This window comes from Chamaea fasciata, unplaced genomic scaffold, assembly GCF_029207755.1.
Source record: "Chamaea fasciata isolate MVZ Bird 193981 ecotype frontalis unplaced genomic scaffold, bChaFas1.0.hap1 SCAF_20, whole genome shotgun sequence".
Lineage (NCBI taxonomy): Eukaryota > Metazoa > Chordata > Aves > Passeriformes > Sylviidae > Chamaea > Chamaea fasciata.
In genome coordinates this window covers 718,352-738,487 of record NW_027094105.1, presented here as the reverse complement: position 1 = coordinate 738,487, position 20,136 = coordinate 718,352, and the positions used below count along the sequence as shown (strand labels likewise).

At 47.8% G+C, this 20,136-nt stretch overlaps 1 protein-coding gene across 5 annotated transcripts in view; it reads left to right on the top strand.

Annotated features, from left to right (window-relative positions):
- Positions 1-20,136, top strand: part of EXD3 (exonuclease 3'-5' domain containing 3) — a 260,922-nt gene that overhangs the window by 69,107 nt on the left and 171,679 nt on the right. For 4 of the 5 annotated variants that reach the window (XM_066201025.1, XM_066201026.1, XM_066201027.1 and 1 more), the window contains 3 exons: positions 10,543-10,607; positions 14,991-15,158; positions 16,388-16,555. In XM_066201025.1, coding sequence (XP_066057122.1) covers positions 10,543-10,607; positions 14,991-15,158; positions 16,388-16,555 — 401 coding nt within the window. The remainder of the gene's footprint in view (positions 1-10,542; positions 10,608-14,990; positions 15,159-16,387; positions 16,556-20,136) is intronic. The other variant, XM_066201028.1, reaches the window with a different exon arrangement.

Sequence of the window (20,136 nt, the reverse complement as noted above, 5' to 3'; positions counted from 1 at the left end):
GGCAGCCCCTTACCCTCCCCATCACCATGGAAACCACGAAATCCCTTCAAACACATTGGTGCTGAACTGACAGGTAGCCTGGCTTTTCCACTTAGCCTCCCCAGAGCTATGACTTTAACGTGCAGGACCTCTCAAAAATAAGGTTTTTAATTTTATCTAGGAGATGGAGCTATGAATTTTGGAAGGGAACAGTCATCACTACTTTTGTCTTTAGTAGCAGTGAGATCTTTTATTTGGCCATGGATTCGATGCTAGGAGCATTGGAAGGGCTCAGAGGCAGCTCTGTAGTCAGTGGGGGTGTGGTGTGAGGAGCTGGGCAAGGTTCTGCCTGAGCCTGTGTGTAACGTCTGCAGTGTGCCCTGGAGACAACTGGCTTGAGCCAGCCGGCTTTGGAAAAAGCACCTGACTGTTCTGCAGTCACTGAAGGGTGACCTGGACAGCTTTGTGTGTGGATAGAGATTTAGGATTTGGGAGTGATTGGAACTTTTCCTGGCAACTCAAGGGGGGATTTTCAAAAGCTGCAGCAGAAATATGGATGAAGAACAAATTGTATGAAGGTTCTGAAAATGCTGAGTGCCAGTGCTGGTCTAGTGGAAGGTGTCCCTGCCCATGGCAGGGGAGTTAGAATGAGATGATCTTTAACAAACTTCCAACAAACTAGTCTGGGATTCAACCAGAGATGGAGTTTTATTCTACCAGTCTGAGATGTAATTAGCCAGAGGAAGGAGAAATTCTTTCAACTTAGGGGTTTCACCATTGTTTTATTCAACATAAGCAAAGCAGCAATTTCCCTCTGCCTCTGGAGAGCTTGATTCAGCCTGGACAGATGGGTCTCCTCCACTTTGTTTACCTGAGTAAACGTGTCACCATGTCCCCAGGTGCCACATCTTCACCTTTTTTGGGCACTTGCAAGGCTGGTGACTCCTCCACTGCCCGGCACTTCTGGCTCTGTCCAGGGTCTGGCTGGCTCAGACCATCATGCACACTGACCTTGGAACAGGAGAGGTCCTGCCCCCGTTCAGCATCTGTGGTGCTGCTGAAATGTGCTCAAGTGAGGCACTGGCAGAAGAAAAGGTGGGAATGTCTTTAATACAAGAATCAAACTATTCTTACTGTTCTCAAAAGAAAGTTGGATGGCTTCAAATTATGTACATTTTTTTAGAATTACCAGGTGGTTTTTTTCGTATAAAACTACTTAGGTTGCACAGTTAAAGGTTGTTAGGTTTAGAACTTGGGGATTTCCAGAGATGTCTGGAGGCAAAAAAAAAATAGATATCGTTTTAGCTCTGTGATAGTACTCTGGATCCGATGATTCTTTCCCATCCTGTGCTTGAGTCCTCTGGGGCTGCTGCTGTTCCTGGCAGTCTCAGTCTCTTACATAATTAAGAAGTTTCCCCTTTTATCCTGGACAATATCAGTTTTCTTCTCCTTTGCAGGATTGATAAGTTGGAAAGAAGAAATGGTTAGTTTTCTGGAGTGCTGTTTTAGATGTTTTTAAAGTGAATTTCCATTTCCATTAAAGTGCCATTAACTCAGTGTAAGCACATTAACTGGCACATTAACTAGCTGTGGCAGATACTCCTGTTCCTGGCCTGAGGAGGTTGGCAGGACAGTGTGATGTGAGGAAGAGCTCATTCCACGGCACTGATTGTTGTCCTCCTTCTGGGAATGTGGTGACTCGCTCCTCACCCTTCCCTCCACACTGCGTTGGTTTATGGGAACAAAACCTAATTCTCTTCATCACTGAAAAAATGCATGGAGCTGGTACCTAAAGAAAGTAAGGGTAGCCGGGCTGAATTTTTGAAAGAAAAGAAAAACTGTATGGTGAAACTGTGCGTTTTGTCTGAACAGTTTTGAACACAGGAGTGCAAACCCTGGTTTGGTCAGGATGGGGATCCACCAAGCTCAGGGTCTTGAGCCGCCCCTCTGGCTGTGTCTGGCCACGAGGGTGGAAGGAGAGGTGTAAAATGGGAAGGGAATGAGGGACTGCACTGCTGTCCTCCCCTCCCATGTGTGTCCCCACTGTTCCGTGCCTAAGATTGTCATCCTAGTACGGCAGAGCCCTTGACATTGAGGTTAGAGCCCGTTCGACAGAGGAGGAAATCAGGTGAAAGTGTTGAAAATTACCTGCAAAAGGTTTATGATTGTTACATTTTTAGGCTTTTATGAAGTTGGACTTCATTAACTGCCTAGAAAGCAACCTCGTGGTGTTATTTTTAGAATTGCTATTTCTGTACAAATTGCTGCACTTCTCCTTGTCCACCCAGGGTGCACTGAAAGCGTTCCCAAATGACCTCTGTCTATCTGAGGCGATGTCACACTTTGTTCAGGGTGACAGTGTGGGACAGGCTCCTTCACTCCTGGGCATGGGAAGTTTCTGGTGCCCAGGCTGGGTCATCTCAGGCACTGCGAGGATGTCGCAGCGCTGGGTGACTCCCTGGTGAAGTTTCTTTTTTATTTGTTGAGTTGGCACCAGCTCTGGAGGGCACCCTCTGCTCCCATGCTGGGTGTGGTGCCCAGGTGTTGTGAGGGACGGGATTCTGCCCCTCTGCCCTGCTCAGGTGAGACCCCACCTGCAGAGCTGCCCCAGCTCTGGGGTCCAGTGCAGGAAGGACCTGGAGCTGCTGGAGAGAGTCCAGGGGAGGCCACAGAGATACCCCCAGGGCTGGTGCTCCTTTGCTCTGGAGCCAGGCTGGAAGAGCTGCGAGGGTTCATCTGGAAAAGAAAAGGCTCCAGGGAGACCTTGGAGACCCTGGCAGGGCCTAAAGGGGCTCCAGGAGAGCTGGAGAGGGACTGAGGACAAGGGATGGAGGGACAGGACACAGGGAATGGCTTCCCACTGCCAGAGGGCAGGGCTGGATGGGAGATTGGGATGGAGTTGTTCCCTGGGAGGGTGGGCAGGCCCTGGCACAGGGTGCCCAGAGCAGCTGTGGCTGCCCCTGGATCCCTGGAAGTGTCCAAGGGCAGGTCGCACGGGGCTTGGAGGGACCTGGGACAGTGAAAGGTGTCCCTGCCCGTGGCAGGGGGTGGCACTGGATGGGCTTTAAGGTCCCTTCCAGCCCAGCCCAGTCTGGGATTTCGTGTTGTTGTTGCTCAGGTGTCCGAACTCTCTGTGAGGGAGAGGAATGTGGGAGTTCTCAGGGCTGATGTGGGGAGAAGGGGAGGAGAGCCCCTGTTTGGAGCACTGGGGTGGGGCTGTGCTGAGCCTGCCCTGCCCCACAGCCTGGGAAGCAGCCCTCCAGTCTCTCCATTGACAAAAAGCACTAAGAAAATAAGAGGACAATGTCACTGCCTGTTGTGCTCAGCCAAGTGAGCCTTCTCTTTTAATGAGAGTGCATTTTGTTTGATCTTTGCTTTTTGGGGGGGAAATGATGAATTTTAGCCATTATGAAAACAAAAGGCATGGTTATTTGTAAGGATTGTTTTATAAGAAGCATATGTGTGCTTTATTATTCTTGTGCTTGAAGTGTGGGGATTGTTTTCAGTTGGGAGGCTGCAGCAGAAGAATGTGAACTTCTGACTCACTTAGAAATCGAGCATGTATCAGCCAAATGCTGAGGGTTCCTGTTATGTTTTCATAACTCAAATTTCTCAGAATGGAAAGGATCTCACCCTTAGTTAGAGAATGATTTTTGTTGCCATTGAGAAAGGCTGGCGTCTTTTCTAGAAAAACTTCACTTGCTGTCAGTACACCGTTCACTTCCCTTTTCCCTCTCCAGCAGGGCAGTTTCTCCATGTTCTGCCTAGGCACCTCGTTCTCCACCATATTTCTGTTTGAGCTCTTAAATCTGACTTTTCAATAGTGATCTAGTCAGCAGCACAGACCAAGGTATGGCTTCACAGAGTGATCCCAGGAAAGTGTGGGCTCAGCTAATGGTACCTGAGGAATTCTGGCTTTTATCGAGAAGAACCAAATGAGGAACATGAGATGAGTATTGCCTGCAGAGCCAGATGCAGCCCCAGCCATTCTGTCATTGTGTGCTTGGTGCAAGCTTATACAAGGATATTAGAGAACACACATTCAGTAGGACTAATTCTGTGATACATGATTGCATGTTGGCACATTACAGAGTAGATCCAAACCAGAGACTCGTGGGAGGAATTGCTGGCCTGTACCTTGCAAGGTGCATCACTGAGTTACAAGTTTCTGTTAAATCAGGTCTGTCTGGAAGATGATGAATCACAAAAAGATAAGCCTCTAGATACGGACCTCCTCCCTAAAGTGAAGCAAAATGTTTCATGCTGAGTGAAACAACCATCTCAGTTGGATTGGACTAAAGCTTTCCTCCTGCTTGATACAGGCAGAGAACTAGGCTGGGGTAATCACTCCAGGGTGACTTTTCCATCTGGCCTATGAGCAAAACATGAACTAGTTCTGCAGTTCCCAGGGATGCCTGGGCCAGCTTGTGGCAGTGTGTTAGGTGATGTGACCCCTTTATTTCAGTACCCGTCCCAGCTGTGGGAATCCTCATCTGCTGCAGAGAGGCTGCAGGGGCCTTCATCTCTCTCTTGGCAAGCAGGTGGCTGTCGTCACTGGGCTGGAGAAACAGAGCAGTCACAGCTGGTTGATGAATGAAGGAATGTGTAACCATTCATCTTACATGAAGTTTCTGGTGACTGAGAAGGAGTTGATGTTCACAGCTAGGTGACCACGTATGAGGAACGCAGAGCGTTTTGGGATGTTTTCCCCTCCTGTCTGATGTAGGTCTTCCCACTGATTGCATTAGTGCAGAAGAGGAATCCAAATGTGTGGATGAAGAGCTGGAGGAACAAGTAAGAAATGCCTTTCTTTCCTTTGGTGAACCTGGACTCCCAGGCCTGCCCAAAGGCTCTGTCTTTAATGTTAAAATTACAGGGGAGGTGTGTGGTGTGAGGAGTTCAGGATTGTAGTGGCTGGTGCGGTTCCTTCTCTCCCGAGATGTGACGGGCTTGGTGCAGCTGAGTTCAAAGCTCTGTGGATCAGAAAACAGCAGCTGAAACTGGACACTGAGCCAAGGCTGGAGTGAGCCAGACCGGTCAGATAAAGAAGGACTCTCTTCATCTGCTTGCTTCATTTCCTTGCTATGTGAGTTCAGCTAAATGCACAGTTAGACATTCTCAAGTATATTTCCCTTTTGTGGCAGGCACAGTGAAGGAATGGATTGCTGAGATGGGGAGAGAGTCTTGGAGTTCTGGAAGTGGTGCTAAAGCAGAGCAATGTATTGTTTCTGAAATGAAATAGTTTCGTGACATCTGATCCTCTTGTAAATTTGGCTCTGGATTCAGTGGTGGAAATGGAGCAGCCTGTCCTGGCAGCATTCCCTGTCCCTGCAGGCACTGCTACCTGTGCAGTGCAGGGAAAGACCTCTGGCTGCTTTCAGTCTTTAGTGGGGGACTCATCACTGCAGTCAGTGGAGATTGGGATCTATCACCAAGTGCTGACTCTTCATAGTAATAAACTGAAAGGTTTATTTCTGTTACATGTGCTTGTTACTAGAGGCACAGCATGAACACCTGGAAGGTGTCAAAATCTGTGGATTTCTACAGAGGAATTTTGTATCTTTTTAATTAGATCAGCTTGTCCACAGAGGTTCAAATCTGGGCACTAGAAAATGTATCCATTCATTTTTGCTCTAAGTGATATTCTTACTGCTGCCTGTTCTTCTGCAAAACCAGCATAAACTTGATGTGAGCTGCAGCCACTTCTGGACAAAATTGAGACAAACTAGGTTTGGATAAGAGACTTTGATTAATTCACACATAACACACAATTTGTTTGTCCTCACCTGCAATTTAAATGACCCAGAGGGGGTGTGCCCCTCACGCTCCTGGAACAGGAGCAGGGTGAATGGCTCTGCTCACCCAAACCCCCAGCTTGTGCATTGTCTTCACTGAGGTATTGGAGTTTTAAAGTCCAAAAGGGCCACCTGCCCTAGGGGGGACATGGAAATACCTTGAATTTTAGTTTTCCTTTCAGAAATATATCTTAAAGACATGTTGTGATAGGTGGGAGTTTTCACTGAGAACAGAATCCAGGGATTTATTGGGGCAGGAGGCTCACAAAACAATAAGTAATAGTAAAAATTCATTGATTGTTTTCTGGGTAGGTTGGATTTGTTGGATATTCCATTTAACATTAATTAAAATTCTGTTAATTTGAAGGGCAGAGGGACAAGCTGGGTGTCTGAAGAAAACATAACCATTGTAGGACAGCAGGGGGACTGCCCGATCTTTGCTCTTGGGACAGGGACAGGAGCCAGGGAAGGGCTGGAGCTGGGCCAGGGCAGGCTCAGGCTGCAGAGCAGGGAAAGGTTCTTCCCCCAGAGGGTGCTGGGCACTGCCCAGGCTCCCCAGGGAATGGGCACAGCCCCGAGGCTGCCAGAGCTCCAGGAGCCTTTGGACAGCGCTGCCAGGGATGCCCAGGCTGGGATTGTTGGGGGGTCTGGGCAGGGACAGGGGCTGGATGGATGATCCCTGTGGGTCTCCTCCAGCTCAGGATATTCTGTGATTCCATGAATTTGTGATCCATAAACATCTTTTTCTTGACTTTTCCTGTCCACGACTTTCAGCTGTGGCAGTGTGGGTGCTGTGACCCTTCATTTCACTCACTGTTTCCACCTTCTTTGGGGTTACTTTCTTTTCCATTCAGTATTTTTTCTTCTGCTGACCATAAATTTTCCAGGTTTTGGGCCACAATGGCTTTGGCATTGAATGGCTTTGGGCACAAAGAAAGTTTGAGGAGGTTTTTTCCTTGGGAAACCCTTTCCTCAGGCGAGAGACACAAGGAGGCTCAGTCAAAATGTGGGGTTCTCTTTGCAGGGCGTTTCAGCTGCACTGGTGAATAATGCAGCAGAATTTTGCAAGGACACCACTGCAAACCTCACCAGCAAATCCAGTGCTTACCTCACCAGCCCCCAGGCACCGCTTTTGTTGTAATCACAGCAGGCTGTGAGTGATGGATGCACAAAGGAAATGGAGAGAATGAACAGAAAGTAGTTTATGGCTTTCCTTAAAGGCACTTTTCTAACTCAAAAATATAAGCCTTTGTGGTTTACATGGTTTTGAAATGTAACCACAGAACTTGAGAACTGGAAGACATTTGATTTACCATCTCCTGCAATTTTGGTACCAGGTTCAGGGCAGAACTCATTCATTTTCAGAATGAAAAATGGTCAAAGGAAATATATTAACGTAAAATGTTCAAAACAGAAACATACTCTTGGGAGAAACTGTCAGTGCCAAAACTTGAGGACTTCTGTGTCTTGTTGGAGTGGGTGCAGATGTGTCTTTTTGAGATCTCCACCAGAGTGCTCTAACCTTGACTTGGTGAAGCTTTTCCAGCTGTTTTAAGGTCTGCAACCCCCTTTTTTGGGAGCTGTGAAGGGTCAGTATCAGACTGAACACTTTCTCTTGAGCTCAGTCTAGGAACTGGATGGGCTCAGCTGCCTGGGACATGTCTCCTGACTCTCCTCAGCTGCTCACAGCTGAAGCAGGGAACCTGTGTTCTCTGATTTCCCACACTGCGGTTTTTGTGCTGTTTTGCACCCTTGTTTTTATTTTGCTCACTGAATGCCCCTTGCTATTAGCTGGATATCTCTTCAGGATGTAGGTCTCTCTGCAGGACTGAACCACTCTTTAGCAGTGAAGCTTCTGGGTGTCCTTGGTGGGAATGATGGGGTTTTTCTGGCCACCATGCCCCATCCTTGCTTTGTTCTTGTCCAGAGCTGAGCCCAGATGCACTCGTGGTTCAGTTCTGACCACTTGGTTTTCAGTCACTTCCCTTGTACTTCTCCCTCACTCCCTGCTGTGTGGAGCAGCCGCCTGCTCTCCAGGTTTTTCTGGAAGGCTTATGAAACTCCCTGTATGGTCCTGTTGTTTTTCCCTGGATGTCGTAGTATTAGTTTATTGCTGCTTCAACTCTTCCTTCTCAGATGTGGATGGACAGGTACCTGTCTGGTAACCCAGAGTTAACTGGAGTATAGCAGTAGTTATTGATTAATTACCCCTGTCAAAGACACACTTTTTTCGCTCTTTAGGGGTGCCAGGAGAACCGTGAGGAGGACGTCCTCCAAAGAGGTCCTGCAGGAGACAGAGCAGATGAATTGTTAATTTCTTTCAGGAGACCAGACAATGTGGACCTTCACATTTCCATCCTCCGTTTCATCTGGAGAGTAACTGGATGCAATAGCTCCAGGTCCAGCATGAACTGTGGTGTCCTCCCTCTGGTGGGATGAGACAAGGGCATGAGGTGGCTTTGCTCTCCTGTTTATGTCTGGCTCTGGGAGCAACTGCTTGTGGGTTATTTTGTTATGTTTAGCCCGACTGTGCCTCATCCTTGGATTCCTAGAAGTCTCACCAGGTGAGGAAGGGAACAGCCCTGTGCAGATATCAGCAGATTTCTCAGTTTCTCTTCTTGTTCAATACCTGCCCTCTGTCATTGTGAAGCCATTCCCTCTTGTCCTGTCCCTCCATCCCTTGTCCCAAGTCCCTCTTCAGCTCTCCTGGAGTCCCTTTAGGCACTGGAAGGGGCTCTGAGCTCTCCCTGGAGCCTTCTCTTCCTCTGGAGTTTCTCCACCAGGTCAGTGTCCCTCCTGTGCTGAGGAGCCTGGAGTGGATGCTGTGGTCCAGGAGCGCTCTGTGGAAGTAACCCACCTCTGGGTGTGTTCAGAGCCCGGCTGTGTGTACACGTGTACCCGTGGCTGCTCAGTGGCATGCTGGCACCACTGTCGTGGTTAAAAATGACCACAGAGATGCTCTCCTCCAGCTGTATCAGCTCGGGTTTCAGTGGCAGGGAGGTAAGGTAGGAAACAGCCCATAAGAAAAGGGCTGGGTTTGTTGACTGAGGTTTAGAAAGCTTTTAACGAGTTGAATTATTGGTTGTATCTAAAGTGAAACACTGCTCTCCTAACTGCTCTCATTTCCTGTATCATTCCAGCCTGTTCCCTGCATTAATTACAGCTCAGATTTACAGTGTATTTGGTTACACACTGCACTGCATTCTCTTTTTTTTTATTTTTTCTGTGTGTGTATAAATTTCTTTGGGAGTCAGGCTAAGAGGAGAGTGTGCAGATATGCACACACACATGGACTGAATTTTACTGTAATTTCCTAATTTACTGGGCTTTTCTTCTGTTTTGGTGTAAATGGAGCCTTTTCTGTTTCCAGAGGAGGAGAAGTAGCTGAGAACAGCCAGTGTTTGGAGAGTTCAACATTACAGAACAACCAGAGATGAGAGAAAATATTATCTTGTGAATTTCAAATGTGGCATTTTTAATTTGGCTGGTGTTTCCCAGAGGTTAGTGGATAATGGGAATATTATCATGCTCTTGGCTCAATCAGTAATCAGCTTGCTACTTCAAATATTTTATAAATGCAATGCCTCAGAGTGTGGCTGGATGAGGTAGAGCCTTTCCCAGCTGAGGGAGTTTTCTGTGACCTGAAATATGATGTGTGATGGGATCCTGAGCATGAAATCTAGCATTTTGAAATGAGCTCTTTAGGAATTTTAAAACACAGAAGGTGATTGAAAGGAAGCTTCCTTTTCAGTTTAACATTTTTCTTTTGGCTGTATGAAAACATAACAGGAGGTGCATTAGGAGGAGTGGTTTTGGGGAGTTCATTCAGATTTTTGAATTCATTCTTTACATTTAAAATGTTGATGCTGCAGATGATTTTCATGCAGAATATTTTGTATCATAGTTTTGTAAGTAAATGATTGTGAATTAAGTAGAATCAGATATCAAACATGTTACTGCTTTTAAAATGAAATATTCCTTAAGAATTTCTTTAGAAGTACTGGTGTGATTAATATTGGTATGGTGGCTAATGGTATGATGAATGACTGTATGTGGAATGATAACACACAAAACAACTGAATGCAAGTTCTGCAATAACTAGGTGAAAAGTAGGAGGAAAATTCCAAATAATCTTCTTTTGAAATATTTGGTTCCTCTTTGTTTAGCCTTGCCACTCATCACATCAGTCTTTCATCTTGCCTTTTCCTCAGGCACCCTCTTGCCTGGATCCCCCTGTAGCCCCATTGTTGTCCAGCCTGGCAGGGCAGCACCCCTGGACACACCCTGTTCTGGCCCAAAGTCACCCACTCCCTCCTCCATCCCCAGCTTGCCAAGAGCTTCCACTGCAGAGCCATGCATTAAAAACTTCTGGTGCTGATCATCTCTCCTGGCCTTTGCAAGGTGCTGGCTCTTCCAGGACCCTTGGGTTTCCTGTGGGAAGGATGGGGGTGGGCAGGGCATGGAGCAGCAGCAGGATTGGGCTGGAACTGCAGCAGCACAGCTTTGGAATGCAGGAGCCCATAGGGTGCTGAGTTAAGGCCGCTCCTGGCTGCTGGCTGTGATTTTATTAGGATTTCAGAGTGCAGGGTTTTACACACTAATCCTGACTGGCAGTTGGAGCTTGGTGGTTTCCAGCATGGAGTAGCTGATTTCTCTGGGGTGAAACAATGCCCCAGTGTGTCTGGGCTGCCTCTACAGAGCCAATAAATCTGTTTTGTTTTGTTTTGTTTTTCTCCCTCCTTTTCTCTCTCTCTTCCCCCTCCTCCAGGCCAGGACCCACTCCTACTGCTGGAAACCCTTCAGCTTCTCTGGACAAAGCATGAGCTGGGGAAGGTAAGACTGAGCCGTGCACACAGCAGTTCCTCTGGATGCAGAGCATGTCCAGGCACAGGACACTCGGGTCAGGCCCGCCATCCTTCACGGCTGCTTTCATTCCTGCACTCAGGGGACGAGCCTCTGCATTTGCAGCTACAAGTGAAAAGAAAAGGTAGCTTTGTGTGATGGGGGGCAGCTCAGGGGATCCTAGAAAAGAGCTGGAGTTTCCAGGGCTGAGTTACAGAAGGAAAGAAAATCAAAGTTCCTTCTGTTTTGTTTTAAACTTTTTTTTTTCTTCATTAAATAGAGGATCTTGGGGGGAGGGGGAAGAATCTTGCTATTAGTTGAGAAAAATGAGAGTTGAACTTGGTAGAGAAGTGCTTTTTGCCAATCAAAGATTTCATATTTGAGGTATTTTTTTTTTCTGATTTGGTTTTGCCTTTTAGAGTGGTGAATGCAATTTACATTGCTGTCTAAAATTAGTGCTGTATTTTTATACAGCAACCTATGGGCTCTACATGAAGATTTTTCATAGGCAGTAAAATATATTTCATCTAAGTTGGAAGCTTGAAAACTTACAAAACCAGCAGATGCATCAGCTGAGGGGTGAGGTTTCCATGTTTAACTCTGTGCTGCTCAGGCAGGTTCAGAAGTGAGATGGTTCCTTTTCTAGAAGGCCCAGAGCCCTGCAGCTCCCACGTAACCATGTGCAGTGTGTCCCGTGTGGAGTGGCCAGCGTGGCCGAAGACCTGGTGGACGTGCTCCATCCTGGGTGTCTGCAGTGCTTAGTCACTGTCCTGGGCTGCTGCTCTTAGACTTTCAATTACTGGTAGTCTGTGGTTGCCAGCTGGAATAAACAACTGGAAACCCAGTGTGAGAGGTGCCTTTCCAAATGGTCACTCACTGGCAGAGACTTGAGCTCAGCAACTCTGAAGCCTTGAGCTTTCCATTGAGTTTTGTTAGAGTTGGAGGAAAAAAATATTATCCTTTAGGTCTGGAGGGCAGTTAATCCCACAGAACAACAGCAGGAAAGAGAAATGACCAAAATCTCTGCACTGGGTACCTTGGGATGTGTATGTGGATTGGCAAGAAAAATACTCTGGAAAAGACAAAGCCTCCCATGGACATGTCCTTTGGCAGAGAGCACTGCAATGATTCTGCTGGGGGTGGAAAATGAGGATCCCTAGGACCCATGAAATAGCAGACTGGTTTAGGTTGGGAAGGAATTTAAAGCTCATCCAGTTCCACCCCCTGCCGTGGGCAAGGACACCTTCCACCGTCCCAGGTCACTCCAAGCCTCATCCAGCCTGGCCTTGGGCACTGCCAGGGATCCAGGGACAGCCACAGCTTCTCTGGGCACCCTGTGCCAGGGCCTGCCCACCCTCCCAGGGAACAATTCCTGCCCAATATCCCGTCTATCCCTGCCCTCTGGCAGTGAAAAGCCATTCCCTTTTGTCCTGTCCTTCTATGTCCTTATAAAAAGTCCTTCTCCAGCCCTCCTAGAGCCCCTTTAGGCCCTGGCAGGGGCTCTGAGCTCTCCTTGGAGCCTTCTCCTCTCCAGCTGAGCACCCCCAGCTCTCCCAGCGTGGCCCCAGAGTAGAGGGGCTCCAGCTCTCAGACCAGCTTAGTGGCTTCCTTTAAATTCATTCCTACAGCTCCACATCTTTCTTGTGTTGGTCACCCCAGTGGCACCTGGGGTTTGCAGGTCCCCAGTGGGGTTTGCAGGTGTGTCCCCCACTCGAGGCTGTGTGCTGGGCAGGAGGGTGTTTCTCAGCCTGGAGGGTGCCCAAGGAAAGCCTTTTTTGAAGCAATGGGGAGGGCTGTGGTGGGCCCAGCTGCTGTGGGGGGACACAGCAGGAATGTCCCAGTGGGTTCTGACTCATGCTTGTCACGCTGTCATCAGGATGGGCTGATCCATGCCCAGTGCTGTGCACACACAGAATGTGTGGACTCTGATTTGAGGGGCTAGGCTGCTCTGCCCTCTGTGTGCAGCTCAGGTGGGTGGTGCTGCTGCTGCTGCCACCCAAATGTCCAGCCCAAATAACTGAGGTAAGTTGACTGAAATCCAGCTCAGCCTGCCCCAATGCCATCTCTGCCTCTTGCTGCGTGTGCCTGTAGGTCAGTGTTGTCCATGAGCTGGGGTACATCAGCCCCTTGATCTCAAATCAGTGACCATGGCCAGGAATGTGTCTGCCAGGGCATGACCCCGGTTCTGGGACATGTGTATAAGAAATGGTCATTTCCTACACAGGAATGACAGTTTGGGAATAACCAGGAAGCATCACCAGACTGCCTGGAGCTGCGGGACTAGAACCAGGCGACCAAAGCTGAATAAAGGAGCGTGCAGTTTGAGCATCAGCAACATTTTCCTATTCCCATGATCTGTCAGGCTGTAGAAATCCCCCGAGGAGCATTCCCTGCCATGGGAATCGATTGAAATGGAAATGGCAATTACAAAAAAAGTTTGAGAGGAATCGCTCTCTGGAGAGCCAGGCAGCACAGCACTCTTTCCTCTCCGGTTTAGGTGTGTCATGGTGCCCCGTTTGTCCTCTGCCTTTCTCTGCCATCAGACTATAGATGCCATGGCTGAAGGCTTGCTGGGAGGTTTGGAAGGAAGCTTTTTCCCAGCTCATCACAGTCTCACTGGTACGAAGACCAGTCTCAGTGCAGATGAGCACAGTTTGTGCTGCTGGCAATGGTGTCAGTGCTGGGAGCTGCTCTGCCTGTGCCAGCAGGACCTGGTGTCTGCTGGAGCCCATCCTGCCAGAGTCCAGGCTCACATTCCAGCCCAAGGAGGAGCTGAGCAGGGTGGTGGGAGCTCCAATTGTGTTGAAGTGGGGCTTTGGAGGGAAACAAGCCGTTTCCAAACAGTGCACTGGAGTTGGCGAGTTGCTTTGTTTTCCTTTGGCTGTTGTATTGGATGTTTGTGGTCGGATCAGAGCTTGTCTTTGCCTTCTGCTGCATCGCCCAGTAAAGTCGGAGCCCTGTGTTTAACATCTCAAACTCTTGCCACAGGGAAAATTACTTACAGGGAGAAATCTCTTATCTAAAGTCCCATCTTCATTAGTCATCAGCTTTTTCATACTGCCTTTGATAGCCTAGTGAGAAAGAAACCATTTCTGTCATAAACCATAGGTTCTGTGGGTTTTCCAGACATGAAAGACACTCTGGGAAACAACTGTCTTCCAGTAAAAATTGTCGATGAAAAAAAAAGAGAAAAAATTCATTGGCAAATTTTACGTAGATTTTATTTTGTTTTCCATGTCATTCTTCAAACTTTATATTGTTTCCACTGGAAGCTCCGAATGGGGCCATGAAATCCAGTAAATTACAAGTTCTGGCTGCAGCAGGAATGTGCATCTTTTCGATTTGGCTTTTTAGCCAGAAAAGAAAGAGAGCAGCTGCTCTCAGTGATTTCTTGTTTTCTGTCTCTGCTCTCGCCCTGCTTCATGCTGGTGATGTACCATGCAGTGAGAGGTCCTGTGTGGGTACTGAGGATGCCACTTCCTCACCCTGCCAACCTTCCCAGCTCCCTGGAAACTACTTCTAATGTAAACATTATAGAGATATTGCTCAGTACTGCTAATTTATCACTTCTACCAGATGGAGAGTAAGTAGCCTATTAATATTCACAAAGTGAGGGTCCAATTCCTTCACATTTCTAAACACATCACCCTGGGATTCCTAAGATTTATGGCATGAAGTTTTCCCATGTTCTGAGCTCCTTTGTGGGGCCTTTAGGCTCATGGAGGTGTGCAGGGGCAGGAAGTGCTCAGAGAGCTTTGGGAGAAGGAGCTCAGATTTGGAGGATGACAGTCTGACAGAATTTGAACTCAGATTTTCATTCACTTTGACCTGAGTGTAAAATCCAAACTATTTTGAGACTCCCAAATATTCTGATTATGGGCACTATTGTGGCTGAAGTGGGCATAAGTTCAAATATGCAGGTTTGTGGTGCAGCCATGAGGAGGGGTTCTTGTACTACTTACTCCTTGTAGGTGTCTTAGAAGATCAGGAGGGTTTTGAGCCCACTTCTCTACCTTCAATATTGCCATTTTCCCAGTAACACCCCTCTCTCCAGCTCAAGTCTTTTCTCCCCCTCCGCCAAATTCCAAGCCCCTTTGTCTGCCCCACAGAACAACTTCTCTGTCTTTATGGGATAATTAGTGTGGACAATTGCTGCTTTTCCCATTGGGTTGGAGGTGCAGTGAGCCATGAAGGAATCTGTAATGACATGAAAAGTCACTGGAGGCACGGATGGTGGCTGAATAGCAACAGTTACCTCTCTGAATAGATTAAATTTAAAAAAAAAAAAAAAAAAAAAAGCTTTGTGTTCAGCTGGGGGAAGGGAGGATTCACTAATCTTTTTGTACATGACAATGTGGTTTTGTATCTCGGCAGCTCAAGGAAGAAATCAGGCGGGGCTTTGCCAGACTGGAGGACCCTTTGGCAGGACTCCTGGCCATGCTGGAGAGCAGCAGTGATTGGAAGGGGAAAGGGCATTCCCTGGGGTATTGCATCACCACGGAGCTGCAGCTTTGGATAAAAGCACATCCTGCTGTCCCACAGGTTAGAAAAAGAGAAAGCAACAGAGCTGGGAGAGATGAGAGAGCAATTGATTTTAATGTTCCTCAAGTATCTCTAATTTCACTTTATCCCAAATCCAGTGTCTTCTCTGTAGCCTTTTACAGAGTGTGAGAAGGTGTGAAACTCACAGTGAGATGTTATCTGTGGCATGCTGGCCTGAAAATGAAATCATATTGGCACCTGTGCTGCCAGAGCTGTTTCCCCTCCAGAGCTGGGATTTCCATTTCTCCAGATCAAACCACTTTGATGGAGTGTTGCTCTTGCAGCCTTTCCAGGCCGGAGGCTCTCCCACTGGAACCCACATCCCTGCTGTCAGGAGAAACCCAGTTGCAGAAATCTGCTCTGTGTGTTCTTCCAGCTCTGCAAATAGAAGCCAGTTACTGTAGGATTGCTTAATTCCTGCCATATGGTGGGAATGCAGAAAATGGGAACAGCCTGCCTTTTCAGCAGCTGAATGATTAGTTCTGTAAAGTTGGGTCATTAGATTATATGTCCTAATGTTTACCATTCCTTCTGCCTTCAGATATTCTGATCTACTGAGATTTTCTCTTTCCTGTAAGCTTTTGGCTCTGAACTGCAGGATACTTTTATATTTTTGTTGCTTCCTTTCCCATTTTTCCAAACGGCTCTGGTTATACATTGAGCTCTGCCATTACAGGATTTACAAAGTGCAGTGAAGCACTACTGGCACTGAAATTCCTGTGTCATGAGTGAATGATCACGTGGGAACACAAGGATTAATACCTGTGTCTGTGCATCTTTTGATGGTGCTTTTGCTTTCCCTACCCTTCATGCACCCAGCAGCAAGCCTGGGAATGAAAATGGAATTCTTGTGCCTGATAGGTGAGATCTCCCTGGAGGGGAGTCGCTGGATTCAAAGATTTTCTGCTGGGAACTAGAGGGGAGAATTTCTGAAGAGCTCTGTTAGCACAGAGGGCATTTTTCCAGTTTCAGATTTCACTTTTGCACAAGGCCCTATCCCTTCTCCAGAATTACCCAACAAACATTTCATGTTCTTAAAGAGGGTGCTGTGAAAAAAATGCGTATCATATTGTTCTGATTTCTGCCTGTAGACTCCATGGGGAAATCGGAGAATCCCTTCCAGAGGAATTTGCTTACTCTGTTTAAACAAGCTGCGTTTTCAACCGCCGTTGGATCGCAGCCATCTTTACCAAACCTGTGTTTGATTGTTTTTTGGTTGTTTTTTGAAGTCTGGCACCAAGCTGAAGAAGCTGCAGGCCCGTGTGCTCGGATTGCTCTCCCAGTGCCCAGCTAATCTGCTTGACCCCCTGATTAGCATTTACCAGCTCCACACAGCAGACCGGAACTATTTGCTTGAGCATGTCAGTCATCTTTATCTCCAGGGCAATTACAAAGAGGTGGGTCATGTCTTTCAAATAAATTTACCTTGCCAGCTCTCTGTGAATGTCTGTGTCCATTTTTTTTGGATGCATTTCAATGTGAATTCCATTTCGTCCCAGCAGCTGGACACTGTGAATGCTGCAGCTTAACGTGCTCTTCCCTTGTACAGGAGCAGCCTGGGCTCAACCTCGGCTTTGCTGCTGACTGAGGACAGAATGCCAGGGAATCCTCTCTCCACTCATTTGCTGACCTTTGAAAACAATAGGTTAATAGGCTTTAATTTGGAGAATTTAAAGGGATGGTTGTGTTCTTTTTTTTTTTTTTCCTTGTCCTTAGCAAGAAGAGAAGGGATTTTAGTCCTTGGTCATAGACCTGCTGTGCTCTCTCTAGCCCACCTGCAGCCAGAGAGCTCAGAAAACCTCACTGGTCCCATGTGATTGCCCCAACCTCAGGTCTCAGTTGGAGGAGTTTTGAAGCCTCTTTACCACTGAGGCTCATATTCCAAATGTGGAACACCTCCTGTATCTGTGTCTGCGTGGTTTGACACAGGCAGGCGTTCACCAGACCCAGGATCTGGTGTGCAGCACTGCAGCATCTCTGCATGTTGCAGCATCTCAGCACAACAGCATCTCTGGCATGGTTGCCCTATCCCTGGGATTGTTCCAGGCCAGGCTGGATGGGGCTTGGAGCAACCTGGGGTACTGAAAGGTGTCCCTGCCCATGACAGGGGGTGGAACTGAACTGTCTTGAAGGTCCCTCCCAACATTCTGTGATCTTTCTTTTTTAAAGGCAAAAGGGTTTGTTTTTCTCCCAGAAGCATGGTTCATTTGGATGGTGTATAACAACTTGACCTTGTTTAGCAAAAGTAAAACTCTTAAAAATTCTTAAAATTCTGTTTTTCAATGAAGCTGAATTCCCAGGTGACATCCTAGAATCCCATTCATACTGATTTCTTTCAATACTGGAACAAAGATATTTTTTTATTTGGTTTGAGGTTCCCAGGTTGAGACTTAGTCTTGTGCTCAAAAAGTTTTTGAATGTGAATATTTGACAATTACAACAGAAATGTCTTATTTGATGATATTCAAGTAGGATTTTTGGGTTCATGGTTCCAAAGATATTTGTTTTTTTTCATTAGAAATACAGTTCTTTCTAGATCCAGCTTTGGAAAGCTCTAGATTTTTTTTTTTTTTTTTTTTTTGTGGAATTGTTGTTCTGTTTTTTCTTTCACAGCAGAGCTCATTTACTGCTCATTCCCAGTGTGAAGAACAGGAAACCTCAACAGCTTCTCACTCTCAGCCATAGCTTTCTTCTAGCTTTCTTTTGTTACCAGAAGGATGAATAGAATTCTTTTCAAAAATAACAGGAAGTCTTTTACTGCCCCTGGGGACTGAACATACCTAAGTCAGACTAACCCCAAACAACCTGGAGCTGGGGCTCTGAGCATTGCAGTGGCTCTGGCTGTCCGTCTGTCCTGCTCTTCCCCATCTCTCAGCTGGGGCAGTGAAGCAGACTCACATTGTTGGCTCTTCAGTTTCTCACCTGAAAGGAAAGCAATCCATACAAATCCTGACTGTCATTTATTTTCTTGCTGTATTTGCAATAAAACACCGGGAGTTTTACAGTTCAGTACGTAAAAGGGCTTATAAAAAAGAGGGAGATGACATTTTTCATGAGCAGATAGTGAAAGGACAAGTGCAAGTATTTTAAGCTAAAAGAGGAGAAATTTAGATGAGATATTGGGAAGAAATCCCTCCCTGTGAGGGTGGGGAGGCCCTGGCACAGGGTGCCCAGAGAAGCTGAGGCTGCCCCTGGATCGAGGGAAATGTCCAATGCCAGGCTGGACAAGGCTTGGAGCAGCCTGGGACAGTGGAAGGTGCCCATGGCAGGGAGTGGCACTGGATGGACTTTAAGGTCCCCTCCAACCAAAACCAGTCTGGGATTCTATGATTTATTCTATAGAAGGGATTCCCTTTGTCTGTCGTGTGCAAACCATGAATGTCCTCTGCCTTGAGAGTTAAGGCTCCTTTCCCTCACGAGGTTTCGGAGAACGTTCCCTTTGGAAAACGAGACACCAGAGCTCCCTGGGGATGACCGTGGCAGTTGTTTGTTGCTGAAACACCTTTGGCCCTCCCTTACGCCTTGACTTGGGGGAGCTGGTCAGAGGCTGGGCCTGGGGCTCGGGGCAGTGCTGGCACAAGGCACAGGAGAGGTGATGGTTCTGGTTTAGCATCATGGACCATGCTGAGGAGGCACCTGCAGGGGAGCAGCGCCAGCGGATGGCACTGTGCTCCCGGGATGCAGGGAAACAGGCAGATACTGGGAGCTGGGGAAAAGCAAGGATGTAGAACTGGGCTTTGAGGTGTCTGGGCTGCTGGTGTTTGATCTTTCTTTTGTGATGGGAGCATGCAGCTGATGGAGGAGCAGTGAGAGCTTTGAGCAGAGCAAGGGGCTTTCAGCTCCGCTCATTGTGGTCCCCATGGCATGGGGAGATGGGAGGGTTCAGCATTCCCGCTCAGGGAGTTCCAGTGAAGCACAACAGCCTTGTCCCCTTCCCAGAACCCCTCTGAAGTCAGCCATGGCTCCGTGCCACCCTCAGCCTGGGCTGTGCCAGAGGTGCCAGAGCCTAGCCATGCTCCGGGCAGATGCAGCAGGAGAAGGGCGATGGGAGCCAGGGGTGGTGGTGTGGGGAAGGGTGCTGGGGAGCACCATGCAGGAAGGGTGCTGGATGCAGGAGCATGCACTGTGAGAAGGGCCCTGGGCGAATGCTGTGTGGGGAGGTCTCTGCTTGGATGCGCTGTGGGAAGGGCAATGGGTGCCAGTGCATTTGGTGTGAGAAGAGCACTGGGTGGACTTGATGCGGGGAGGTGCTGGGTGCTGGTGGATTTGGTGTTTGTGGGGAGGTTGCTGGGTGTTTCTGGTGTGGGAAGGGCGCTGGGGGTTTGGTGTGGGAAGGACACCCTGTTTAGGTGTGGGAAGGGCGCTGGGTGCCGGCGGGACAATGCCGGGATTCAGCAGACCGGGGGTAATGCAGCACAAGCGGGGCTGCGAGAGGCCCTGAATAGGCCAGGCTGTGCTGGAGAAGAATGAGGGGTAGGCAGAAGGCAAGCTAGTGTTTCATGGTCATCTTATGTTACACTTCAGCCTTTCAAAGAGTGTCTGGGGCTGCTTGAATGAACCTCTCTTGCACTGCGAATGCGGGAGCCCGGAGACAAAGGGGACTCTTGTCACTCGCAGGCCCCTTTGGGGAATAAAAGCCATTGTCACATGAACAGGGGCAGTCTGGCAGGCTGTGCATGCTTCAGTACCCCATGATATCGCTAAGTCTCAGCAGAAATCACATTCAGGGCCCTGTCAGCTTTGATTAGCGGGGTCTCATGACTTAATGTGCTGCGATATTTCATGTCTAAGGCTGGCGGCTGTCTTTCTGGGGGATGAATGCCCTCTATTGTCCACTGAGTTATTTTATTTACATTTTTTAAACAGCTTATAAAGGTAAAAAGATAGCTGTGCTTAAAGAAAAAAATCAAATTCCTTTGCTTCTGGATCAGCAGTGAGTGCTGCTCGGGTCAGATACAGTGAAACTTGTTTTCACAGT